A 13,453-nucleotide genomic window follows, 5' to 3' on the forward strand; every position below is an offset into this window, starting at 1 on the left:
AACCAAGGTGCCAGTTACGTTTTCACATGGCTGAAAGAGGTGTCAGTGAACTATTACCTTCAATAAATCAAATGAAAATGTAAAAAGTGTGTTTTGTGTTTACTCGGGCTGTCTTTTGTATCGTAGTACATTTGTTTGGAGATGAGAAACAATTAAGTGTTACCATTAAGCAAAACCAGAGGAACTCAGGAGGGGGCAAATACTTTTTCACAGCACTGTGGATGTTGGTGAACTTTATTTCCCGAGTATTGTGGTAAATTTGTTTGGAGTTCAGAAACAATTTATGAATTAGGAAAAACAGAAGAAATCAAAAGGGGCAAATACTTTTTCACAGCAGCGTATCTCGACTAGTTAAAAACAAGACTGCTGAAGAGTCAAAATGTACATTCGACACCTAAAAAGCAACTTTACCTCACCAGTGTAAGGCATCGAATGTGGTATGGTGTGTTGGTGAAGGTTTTGGACTTCAAACCCTGAGGCAGTGGGTTGGAATCCCACCGCTGACACCATGTGACCCTCAGCAATTCACTTCACCTGCCTGCGCTGCACTTGCAAAACCAAACCACAAAGAAATGTATCTGAAATGTTGCCAAGTCAGGCCATTACAGGTATACAACATGTCAGCAACGTACCCTAAACTCCAGTGGACCTCCATGCCCCCTAAAGCATGAATCCCACGATCACAGTCCACAACTCCCACCCCAGAGGCAGCACTTTCATTCAATGAACCCGTGGAGCCCGTCTGTCTGAAGCCGAGATAGAGAACATCCCAATTCATCAAAAGGGACCCAGCCTTGGACATAAAGGTATGTGTAAGTGACGGGTAGAGCCGATGACACAGGGCACAGCTGCCAGCCTCCACTTTATTATAAACGTGCAGCTCCACGACTCCACCTAAAGGCTCACAGAGACACTGCCGGGCAGACAAAGCGAACCGGGGTGCCAAGTAGGTGGAGTTGTCCCACTCGACAGACGTCATTATTGAGCCACTGTGAGATGACATGAAGCAGGTGACACCTGTCATCACCTGAGTCACCCAAATCTTCACTGTAGTGTAACCAGGCGGAGCTCTGCAGGTCGGCAGCGAGAGTTTATTGGTCCCCGCCGGAGTCAACTCCTCCTACTTGGAGCTCCAGGGCGGAGCTTTTTTGAGGGGCAGAGTTATGTAACTGGCAGTGGACAGGCAGAGACACTCAGAGGACGGAGGGCAGAGTCTGAAGACAGCATCCTTTTATTCTACTATGTACAGGAGAACATTCGGACACAAGGAGAACGAAACAGAGCAAGTGGACTTTACAGGAATGTACACATTTCTCTTTTCAGAAAGTTTTCAGGGCGCCTGAGGCCTGAGGTTGGGGAGGGTCAGTGCTCAGTCCACGTTTCTTTGTCGGTGCTCCCGGCCAGCCTGATAGGCCTACAGGTTGGCAGTGGGCATTGCTTGTCAAACGCGGGCCGGCCAACACTTCTCCGCCCCCTTTTCCCTTGGCAAGGATCGACACAGTAGGCTCCATCCAACGCCCCCACCCAACACCATCTGAACGATCATAAACACTAACCATTTAGGGTATGGCGGAACGTGACCTCTGTGAGCGTCACGGGGAAAGTGACAGCATGAGGCCACAGTGGTCAGTCATATGCACTGGCAATCCACTGCCCACGCCCGCCACTCATGGGGAGGCTCCACCCAAAAACAGAAGAGAAATGAAACATTCAAGCTTGGAGAGAGAAAATAAAAAAAAACGGGGAAAAAATACATAAGTAGTACAGCATGCCGTTTACATGGTGGAGCAGGTCTTTACAAAACGTGCCAAGCGGACCGGGGCAGCACCAAAGTCCAACAAGTGCCACACACCCTTCTGAGGCCCCTGCCGGCTGTCCTGCAAGGGGTTGGTGTGATGCTTAATTAAGTCCTGTGTTTGACCACTTGGCATTCAGGCAAATCGAAGTGCCCCGCATCTCTTTGGCCAGGGTACCCTCTTGGCAGTCTGCAATAGAGGAGACCCGGCGCCATGTCCCCCGCAGTGGCACCGCCTCGGCCTTCCCCAATCACCAGGCCTGTGGCAACGAGGTTGTTGTCTCTGGGGGCGGGCACTGCATCTCCAGGGTGGCATTCTGGGCCACACTCACGTCAATCTGATTGGCTGAGTGGGGACAGGTGCTATCTGGACCTGCATTGGAGAGGACAAAAAGAGAAGAAACGCATCGAGAGTTAGGAGGTGCCTGAGAAGAGACAGTGACGAGACAGGAGAGGAGCGGAGCGGAGCAGAGCTGGAAAGACGGACAGGTAAGAAGGCAAATTCGACAGGCAAGGCATGGTGGGCGGAGTTAAGAGAAGCAGACAAGCATCGGATTGGGTGGGCAGAGGAGCAAAGGCAGGGCAAGCAACCAGTCAGGTGAGTGAACGGTCGAAAAGAGGAAAAGAAATGGAAGACAGCAAACCTGGACAGAGACAGAACAGGCCAGTGGGTGAAGATGTGAGAGCGAATATTAGGAGGTCCCAGCACGGGCACACGGGCGGGTAAGCGAGAAAGTGCAGAGAGCCCAGTGCGTGGGGACAAGGGTCGCACACCTAGTGGAAAATGCTAGGAGGCAAAGTTAGCAGTGACAGACAGGGAGATGAAGAGCGGGGATTACAGCTGCCCATGGTACAGTAAGTAAGCAGTGCCAGCATGGAGTCAGGACAGACAGACAAACAAGCAGAATGTACAAAAGGCAGAGTCTGGAAAGATAAGACAGGCTGCCACTGAGTTGCCCTAAAGCCCCCTCGGGTACTCTTGCCTGCATCGGAGTCACTGCACCCCCGTTAGCTGCTTGCAGTGAGGTTGGCGTCCCCGGTGCCCTGGGGTGTCCCGCCCTCTGCGTTCTGTCTGTTGTTGTGCGTTCCCATGTGCCCGCTGAGCTGCGACGCGGTCTTGCAGTGCACGCCGCAAAGTTGGCACACCAGAGTCCCGCCTGCGCCCCCCGCAGGGCGCCAGCTCAGCCCATGGTGCTTCTGGGCATGCACACGAAGGTAGGCCAGCGTGGTGAAGCCTAGACAGACAGACAGACAAAGTTAGAGACACACTTAGAACCAAAGTGTCCTTCAAACAACATCTCTCTCTGTCTGTCTGTCTGTCTGTCGGCTGAATTACTGACTGCACCCTGTCTGCCTGTCTGGGGAAGGAGCGGGACAGGAGGGGGGGGTGATGGGGGGGGTTTGGAAAGGTATGAGGGGAGGTGGGGCGCCCCCTGTCCCTGTGGACCTTCAACATGACGGCTGGGCGTAGCTCTAAGTGAGCGCATGTATGAGAGTGCAATGCAGGGTGCTGACATGCACGACACGGGAAAAACACACCGGGCATGGACACACACACACACACTCGCACTTGCACAATCACACACGCGCGGGCGCTCACACGCCTTTACCGGCTCACCTCGGTTGCAGGTCTCACAGACGTGGTTCTGCGATTGGTTGTGCACCCTCATGTGGTCAGTGATGTAGGCGGCGGACAGCAGCTTGCCGCACACGTGGCAGGGCACCTTCTCCTCATGCCGGATCATGTGTGCCCGGAGGCGGTCTTTTGTGGCAAAGGCAGACTCGCAGGTCTGGGGAGAGAAAAGCGGGCAAGTGCGTTAGAGATGGCCCCCCCCCCCAGTCTAGGGGATGAACTGAGATTTGGGCAAAGTCCCAGCTCCAGGCGGGTGTGCACCGTGCTAATATACATAAATAAATAAAAAGACGTCACATAACTGTAATGCATTTCTAAAATTCAATCCCAGATGGGCTTTCCAATCTTCTTCTTCTTCTTTCGGCTGCTCCCGTTAGGGGTTGCCACAGCAGATCATCTTCTACCATATCTTCCTGTCCCCCTCATCATGCTCTGTCACCCCCGTCACCTTCATGTCCTCTCTCACCACATCCATAAACTTTCTCTTAGGTCTTCCTCTCCTCCTCTTGCCTGGCTGCTCTATCCTTAGCACCCTTCTCTCATTGTACTCAGCATCTCTCCAAACCAACTCAATCTCACCTCTCTGACTTTGTCTCCAAACTGTCTATCCTGAGCTGACCCTCTAATTTCCTTATTCCAAATCCTGCCCGCCCTCGTCACCCCCAATGCAGATCTTAACATCTTTCGGTCTGCCGCAACACTTTCATCTTCTAAGCAATGTGCAGATGTGACTAAAGAGGCAAATAAAAGGCTCAGGTACATCGTAAGAAGTGTTGAGCAGAAATCTAGGGATTCGATGATATGATGAGACCACATCTGGAGCGTTGTGTGCAGAAAGACAGCAGGACATGTGCCGAGGAGAACAGCCAGGTGCATCATGGAACTTGAGGACACGTCCTACTGTGACAGACTCTGAGAATGAAACCTGCAGAGTGACAGGCAGAGGAGACAGTGTGGGGACCTCAGCCCGGTTTTATCATTAATTAAGAATCGTGTAGCCGAGGACACAGCAGTGGAAATGAAGGGGAAGGAGAGCATTTGGGACTGAAGCCATGTGGCACACCTTTACACAAAGAGTTGTGGGACTCTGAACAAACTACCGAGGCCTGAAGCGGAGGCAGAAACTTCGAGAACCCCTGAGATATCAACTCCTGGCTAATGGTCTCCTCTCGCTCTTTTGTTCCTGCTAACCTTGCCACCGCTTATTCATGCATTGGAGGCTCCATGTCATTGGACCACAGGCTGTTTGCAGTTCTGCCGCCTTCACCTCAGTGCAGTGTGGCTCCTTAAGAGCTTGTGATTTGCCGGTATGAGAGATTCATTTGATCTTATTAAGTATTAAATAAAGATTCTGAAGCCTTTTACTGACTTAACACTAGAATTACCAGAGCCTACGAAAAAACTCAAAGATCTGTCCTACCTTAAATCGCTTCACACCTCTCCGTCAGCGTCTTTTGTCCTTTAAATGTGTTGATAAGCAGCAAACAGCAAGCAGCCTGCTATCACATCCCCCCAATGCCACACAGGTGTCTCAGCTCAAGTCTGTTTACCTGCGTGTCAATTGCTTAGAGTTGTATAGAGTGACAGGTCGAGCAAAATGACACCTTTTATAAAAACTATATCGTTATTTGGAACACTTGCATATCATGTTACGTGTCTACAACAGTCTATGTAAACACGTCATTAAAAAAGAAACGTTTTCCATGTTTTAGTAATAATTGACAAAATGTAGACATGAAGTGTATAATGTGTGAAGCCTGAAGTCCAAATATCAAAGAAACACTTTCACAAAAGGTACAAATATAACCCAACAAGTGAGCTTCTATTCAAAAATATAACTGTAGAAAAAGAACCCGCGTTAGGGTGCGACATTGACATGCAGTTGCTACGACATCTTCGGTGGTGCAACGGTATCAACTGTTGACTGGTAATCAAAACTTCACGGGTTTGACCCCGGACAAGTCCGTTTTGAGAAGTGAGCTGCTCGTATTCTTACTATTTTAGAATAAAAACACACATCTGATTCCAGTCTGTAACAGCTGGTGTAATTTATGATACTTGTAAAGGTTAGCGTTGTTTTTTTTTTATTCAGTTTTATACTCTCAGTCGCGTTCACAATCCAAACCTTCTGCCACTGCTGTTTTCACAAAAAGACGCGCTATGACAGATCATGATGACGCTTCTGCATCGGAGCAAGAATGCACTTTTGTCATCGCTGTACTTTGTATATGTACAAGGGAAACTCTGCACTCTACTTGTGACTTTACGCTGTAAGAAGATGAGTAAAAAAATAAAACAGTCGATCTGGCTCTTACATACAAAGTACAGCGATGGCAACTTCCACCTGCAGCTATAGACTCTTCAGTACGCGAGCGACTCTCCACGCTAGTGTTTAAATCTGGACGGTGTATGTGCCCCAGAAAAAAAGTCTAACTGCATTCTCGTACCATTGTTTGCGCACTAAAGTGTCAGCAGGCATTTTTCATGGCATTACACGTATTTTTTGAGCATGCCCTCTGCACTCTACGTGTGACTTTACGCTGTGACTTGATGCGTGTCAATGTCGCACCCTAACGCAGGTTCTTTTTCTGCAGTTATATATTTTAATAGAAGCGCACTTGTTGTGTTAAATTTGTACATTTTGTGAAAGTTTTTCTTTGATATTTGGACTTCAGGCTTCGCACATTATACACTTCATGTCTACATTTTGTCAATTACTACTAAAACATGAAAAACGTTTCTGTTTTAACGATGTGTCTACATAGATCGTTGTAGACACGGAACACACATGAAATGCATGTGTTCCAAATAACGATATAGTATTTATAAAAGGTGTCATTTTGCTTGACTTCTCACTCTATACAACTCTAAGCAACTGACACACAGATGAACAGACTTGAGCTGAGACACCTGTGTGGCATTGGGGGGATGAATTAGCAGGCTGCTTGCTGTTTGATGCTTATCCACACATTTACAGGACAAAAGACGCTGATGGAGAGGTGCAAAGGGATTTAAGGTGGGACGGATCTACGAGTTTTTTCGTAGGCTCTGGTAATTCTAGTGTTAAGCCCCCAAGAAGTTACTTTAGTACTCCACAATGCCCAGAGATAAGCGACCACTTCATTGACGATTTGTGTGCTCTGTTAATGTCTTGTTACATTACAGCCTGTGACTAACAGATTACAGGCACGGCCTCATCTAAACTGTCATCTTGCATTTCTCAGAACATCGGATAAGATATACAAAATGAAACAGTCACATCAGTAAGAGGTAGAATGGCCAAATGATTTGTGAAAATGGCTGGAGAACAGACCAGCGGCCACAGGGGGCCCAAGACGACGCCAGCACGCGTTCACTTGTGTCTGTTATAAAAATTCTGGCACATCTAAAACAAACTGCTAGATTCGCACAACATGGGAAGAGAAGGGGAGAGAAAGACGCCCTGGACGGAGGCAAGCAAAAGATAAGAGGAGTGTTTACAGCTTATGCTGGTTCGTTGGCATGAGTCGGATTTTTCTATTTGCTCAGATCACAATTGAAATTTAAAAGGTTTGAAAGAGAAAACGCATTCAACGGATTTCAAAAGAACGCCGTGACAGCCACTGACAGGACACGTGCCAGGTGTGTAAGTAAAGACCACCCTCATCACACACTGGGATTTCACAACGACTCACAATCTAAGAGTTGAAAGCGCAGGTCTCTTGACAGGACGTCTGGGCGCCAATTCAAGACATGAGGACAGACATACCTTGTGTTCTTCTGAACGTCAGATAAAAGAAAAGAAGTCAGCTAATTAAACAATCACATCTGCACACCTGCGGCCACAGGTGGACGCTCACGGCTTCACTTCTATTTATTATTAAGGCACCCGGGAGAAGCAGGCAACTCATTTCAATGCTGGAGACCAACCTCGAGTAACGCCAATAAACGGTGTCAAGTGCTGCATGGGACACCACAGTGGTCCCGTGAGCCGACTCAAAGTCGTGCTGTCAGACAAGATGCCCTCCATGAGTACATGCAGGGTGACCACCCAAAAAAAAAACGCCTGTCTGCACGTTTCTGAGCAGTGAGGACTTCTAAGAGTTCTGTCCAGTTCAGCTCTGTTGGACAGCAAGGCAACACCAAGCAATCCGAACATTTCAACAGTCTGGACGACGAGATGCCATTCGGCCCAACAAAGCGCGACAGTCATATCCACTTAACTCCTCCACAATAACATTAAGTTGAGTTCTGAAGACCCCTGAAGTCCCACCCTACTACTTGTCCCAGGTTCTCTGAGCAAAGAAAAACCTCCTAATGCTTTTTGTGAAATCTCCCCGTGACAAATTTCCAAATACGTCCCTGTGTTCATTTTCAAGTCACAATGTCACCCACCTATGGTGAAACATTACTGCCCTGCTGGTATGGACACCTGCCCCCTAAAGAGAAGTTTGTGTCAGTTGTAGTGGCCCAATGATGCCCTTTGAAGACAATTATTAGAGGCATTTCTCGTTAGCTACCTGCATATATATATATATATATCACAAAATATCCAACAGAAATTCACATATCTGAGAGATAAGAAATGAAGATGGCAGATTAAAGTGGTTTTGATACGTACCTCGGGTACCCTGTGGCATTATAATTACTTGTCACAGCTAACGGATTTCTGGGAGGAATGAAACATTTAGAGTTACATGAGTTTGTTACAAGGGCGGCACGTTGGCGCAGTGGTAGCGCTGCTGCCTCGCAGTTAGGAGATCCGTCTGGGTTCGCTTCCCGGGTCCTCCCTGTGTGGAGTTGGCATGTTCTCCCCGTGTCTGCGTGGGTTTCCTCCCACAGTCCAAAGACATGCAGGTTAGGCATTTGGCAATTCTAAATTGTCCCAGGTGTGTGCTTGGTGTGTGGGTGTGTATGCCCTGCGGTGGGCTGGCACCCTGCCCGGGGTTTGTTCTTACATGCGCCCTGTGTTGGCTGGGATTGGCTCCATCAGACCCCTGTGACTCTGTGTTAGGATGTAGCGGGTTGGATAGTGACTGACTGACTGACTGAGTTTGTTACAATATGCAGGTAAAGAACAAACGTAGCAGGATGACATTATTGAACAGCTGAATTTGGTAAAGAAAAGCATGGAATGAAGTGCATTTAAATAATTTTTTTTGCATTATTTATATATACACAGCTGTGGTGGGCTCGCGCCCTGCCCGGGATTTGTTTCCTGCCTTGCGCCCTGTGTTGGCTGGGATTGGCTCGAGCAGACCCGCGTGACCCTGTAGTTAGGATGTAGTGGGTTGGATAATGGATGAATATATATACACAGTGCATTTTATAAATACATATGCAGTGGGTGGGACACGGGATGGGCAGACACCCCAGCAGGGAGTCGGGAAGATTCCTTATCCCGAATGGACAGAAAGGCATCCCGGCTGAGAGAGGGAGGAAGGTCACACCCAGACAAAGCTTCCCTAATGGAGGGACGGACATCCCAGCCGGAGTAGATGGTCCCTTAACCGGACGGGAAGCCCAACACAAATGGACAGGAGACTGGACCGGGCACATGTGTTCCACTTTCCCTGGTCGAGATACAGGAAGAGAGGGAAGGCCTGTGTCTGAGGGGTGTTTGCTCCCCCCAGGCGCTAGGTGGCAGCAGCCCTCCATATCAGCAACCATTTGGGAACCAGAGGGGAATGCCAGGAGTTGTAGTCCAGCAGCACAGCCCTGCTGGGGTCTATGGGTGCCACAAGAGGGTGCTGCAGGGGGGATATACTCCCTATAATACAGGACTTCTGTGTGACCAGGAAGTACTTCCAATGGTCAGCAGGCCTGGCACCAGAAGTACTCCCGGGTCTTTAATAAAAGGGACCGCACGCCCTTGTCCAGGGAGCTGGGAGGAAGGAAGGCAGCACTCAAGTGGAGGAGGGCAGTGTGGTGGAAAGAGGAGAGCTGAATTGAACTGGAGGAGACATTACTTGTTCTTGTGTTTCGTGCTTCAGTTTGGAGATATTGTGTAATTATCACACCCTTTATTCGAACCCGGGAATGTCCAGCGTATTTATGTTTGGGGCTCACAGGGGCCCCCTTTCCATCATTACACACACACACACCCCTACTCTGCACCGGGGTGCCATACAATGGATGGCCCTGAGCTCTGAGCCCAAAAGATCATGCGAAAAGATAATTTCCACTTGGGGATTTATAAGATATTTTAAATTAAATAATCAAAATACAAACTGTGAGTACCACAGTGGACGGACAAGGGTCACCAAGGGGGATGGAAAATGATTACTTGCCAGGCTGGGATACCATAATGAAGCTTTCTGGCTGGGATGGAAGAGGAACCCATACCTAGCTGAGTGGAAGGACCAGGGGAGACAGCAACTTATGAATCCTTTATCCCCTGATACACTAGGTGGCAGCCTCCCAGGGCTCAGTACCCTGCAGGACACCCACAGGGCATGCTGGGAATTGGAGTTCTGAGGTGCAATCCTGTCAGGATCCTTGATTGTATAATCCCTTTTTTTTATGGGACTTCCATGTCATGAGGAAGTGCTTCTGACGGACCAGTCATGTCCTAGTATGAGAGGTACTACTGGGCCTAAGATAAAAGGAACTGCTCCACCTGGCCCAAAGACTCCAACGTCAGGAGGCAGAAGACAAATCTCTTGGAAAAGTGAAAGGAGAGAGGAGTTGCATTTACCCTGTGAGTAATAAAAGGACAATACCGGAACCCGTGACTGGGGCTCAACGGCGCCCCCTACCCTACTGGTTACAAGAGTTTTCAATTATTTGAAGTACCATTATCACTGTGTAAGTATCCATCTATTTCTATACATAGTGCACATCAAACCCTATGGAGGTTTGCAGGGTGGCTTTGTATTCAGCACTGTCATGGATTTCTTTTAAATAAATACAATTACAAATTTGTCTTTATAGTTTTGTCTATTTGTAATTTGTACATCTCACATTTGTTATTGGCAAGTCCTATGGGTTATGGAGAGTTGCTCACTATCTTCATACATACATAGTGTACAGAAGCCACTAAGAAGGTTAGATGACACACAAATGAAGTGTGAAGTAAAAGTCCAAGGAGTCAACGCTGAAGCTTTATGACACAGTAGTGAGGCCTCACCTGAAGTGCTACGTGTAGCTTTGGACTGCTGGCTCCAAAAAGACACAGCAGCACAAGAGAAGGTCCACAGACGAGCGACTGGGCTGACGAGCAACGAGGAAAGACTGAAGGATCTGAACCTTCAGAAGCAAACTGAGACTGACTGACTGAACTGGTTACTATCAGGAGGGATCCCAGCTATTACTTTTAAATGAATTCTTCAACCACACAGGCACACTAAATCACAGGAGATTTTGCCCAAATGTTAGAAATCATTTCTTCACACGAGAGAGCCACAGACACATGGAATAAGAGGACCTTCAAATCCCAACTGGATGTCATTTTCTAGGAGGTTGGTCTGAAGAGCCCGTTCTTGTTAGAATTGTTTTAACGTTTTTCTAAGCTGCACGGCCCCAGTAAATGTAACCTGTCAACTTTCTTTCTCCAAACATCAGCTGGCCACACAGTCACATATTAATGTCTTGTCTTTTTATTCCGCCACATACCTACATTACGTAGTGTCACGACTTATCTGTTTATTTGTACCAATCTATTAAAATTATTAAAAGCAAGTTGGTCAGTGAAAAGCGTTACCTACTAGGGGCTCTGCATGTCGCTCTTTTATTTTAGCAGTGGCATAACTATAGGCACTGCCACCATGGCCTGAGGGGTTGGGGGTCCACAGCCGCTGAGAGACTGTATTATTAACATGCTTGACTACTTAACATCTGAAAGGAAAGGCTAGTGACGTCATCAATCCCACAACTCCGTAAAGGCTAATTAAGAGGTGACGCTGTAGATGAGCAGGTATACCCATAATGCACCTGTTAGTCACATGCTATTAAGTAACAAGACTTCAATGACGGCATCGTTTGGCTTGAATAACTCCTACAGAGCATCAGTGACGTGCTTATTTATATTTGCAGTGTGGCACACTGGCGCCTTGTGGGTGAGAACATACGTGTCTTATCAGCACAAGTGAATCCTTCGTGAATGTTTGACACGACTGAAGGAAGCGCTCATACGAGAGTATCGCAGGCTCATAACACAGTGTTATAAAGAGCTAAACAAGCCTTTGTGATAATAGTAGGTGACTAACAGGTGCATTGTGGGTAATCACCTAAAGTGTCACCAGCTACGACTCCTGGTGATTTACGCAGCTGGTACACTCGGTGTATCTCACTGATGGCGGTCCTTTTAGGCCGTGACCGCTCTTCTTCTCTTTAGCCAATTCTGATGTTAGTTTTCTTTTCTTACAGTCATTCTGGTGTGTATTTGAGAGGGGGGTCGTTGTTGCTTATAATATGACTAGGGGGTCCGCCCCCTTCTCGCTTCGCTTGCCCACCACCCCCCGGCATGTGCTACGCTCCAGCCACTTCGTGTCTCTGCCACTTGCGTTGTGAAGAGGGGGGCTGAACACACTCCAAGGAGATGCAGTCGCTACTCCGAGACCCCCTCTTAAACATTAGAACACTCTGGACGAGAGCAGGCCATTCAGCCCAACAAAGCTCGCCAGTCCTCTCCACTTGTTTCCTCCAAGAAAACATCAAGTCAAGTTTTGAAAATCCCTAACGTCTGACTGTCTACCACACTACTTGGTCACTTATTCCAAGTGTCTGTCGCTCTTTGTGTAAAGAAAAACTTCCTAATGTTTGTGCGAAATTTACCTTTAACAAGTTTCAAACTGTGTCCCCGTGTTCTTGATGAACTCATTTTAAAGTCACCGTCTTGATCCACTGGACTGATTCCCTTCATAATTTTTAAACACTTCACTCAGGTCTCCTCTTCATCTTCTGTTAAGGCTCAGCTCTTTTAATCTTTCCTCATCACTCATCCCCTGTAGCCCTCAATCAGCCCAGTCGCTCTTCTCTGGACCTTCTCTTGTGCTGCTATGTCCTTTTTGTAGCCTGGAGACCCAAACTGTACACAGGACTCCATGATGAGGCCTCACCAGTGTGTTATAAAGCTTGAGCAGAACCTCCTGTGACTTTCTACTCCACACATCAAGGCGCTATATAACAGGACAGTCTGTTAGCCTTCTTCATGGCTTCTCAACACTGTCTGGAAGTCGACAGCTTAGAGTCCACTACGACTCCTAAATCCTTCTCATATGATGTACTCTCAATTTTCTGACTGCCCATTGTGCATTCAAACCTAACATTTTTATTTGCAATGTGTAATTCTTTACATTTACTGACATTAAATTTCATCTGCCACAAATCTGCCCAACCTGTCTGCTGTCCAAGTTCTTCTGTAATGATATAACAGATTCCAAACTATCTGCTTATCACCTCTCTTGATGTCATCTGCAAACTTCACCAGCTTGTTCCTTATATTCCTATCGAAATCATTTATAGATATTAGAAATAGCAACGGCACCAGCACTGAGCCCTGCTGGTCACCACTCTTAACATCGGCCAATTCTGATGAGCTTCCTCGCACCATCGAATGGTGACACAATGGAAAATAAATACCAATTTTTTTTATCTCCTCTTTGCTCAATCAGCTGCTGCTGCTGCCATGTCATGTGATCTTCATCTCGTGCAGCGCTATCGACATTTAAAAGCCCGTATAGTAGCTGTCTTTGTCATCTACTCTTTGTCTTTTATTTCCAGTCCTGGTCCTGGTTAAATCTCTGGCACAAAGTCTCGTCTCACAGGACGCGAGTTCTTGATATTTTTTAGTTTATAATTTAAAAGCGGAATAAATCAAACAAGGGCGGCACGGTGGCGCAGTGGTAGCGCTACTGCCTCGCAGTTAGGAGACCTGGGTTCGCTTCCCGGGTCCTCCCTGCGTGGAGTTTGCTTGTTCTCCCTGTGTCTGCGTGGGTTTCCTCCCACAATCCAAAGACATGCAGGTTAGGTGGATGGCGATTCGAGATTGGCCCTAGTGTGTGCTTGGTTTGTGTGTGTCCTGTGGTGGGTTGGCACCCTGCCCA

General features: G+C 47.6%; 1 protein-coding gene across 2 annotated transcripts in view; it reads right to left on the bottom strand.

Annotated features, from left to right (window-relative positions):
• Nucleotides 1-1,208: 1,208 nt before the first annotated feature.
• Nucleotides 1,209-13,453, bottom strand: part of LOC120536493 (myc-associated zinc finger protein-like) — a 28,838-nt gene continuing 16,593 nt past the window's right edge. Inside the window, exons 6-8 of one of the 2 annotated variants that reach the window (XM_039764881.1) lie at nucleotides 3,414-3,585; nucleotides 2,779-3,030; nucleotides 2,077-2,168 (exon numbers count right to left, since the gene is read on the bottom strand). In XM_039764881.1, coding sequence (XP_039620815.1) covers nucleotides 2,804-3,030; nucleotides 3,414-3,585 — 399 coding nt within the window. In that variant the 3' untranslated portion in view covers nucleotides 2,077-2,168; nucleotides 2,779-2,803. Of the gene's footprint in view, nucleotides 2,169-2,778; nucleotides 3,031-3,413; nucleotides 3,586-13,453 lie in introns of both variants that reach the window. The other variant, XM_039764882.1, reaches the window with a different exon arrangement.

Source organism: Polypterus senegalus, chromosome 10 (assembly GCF_016835505.1).
Source record: "Polypterus senegalus isolate Bchr_013 chromosome 10, ASM1683550v1, whole genome shotgun sequence".
In the NCBI taxonomy this organism is placed as follows: Eukaryota; Metazoa; Chordata; class Cladistia; order Polypteriformes; family Polypteridae; genus Polypterus; species Polypterus senegalus.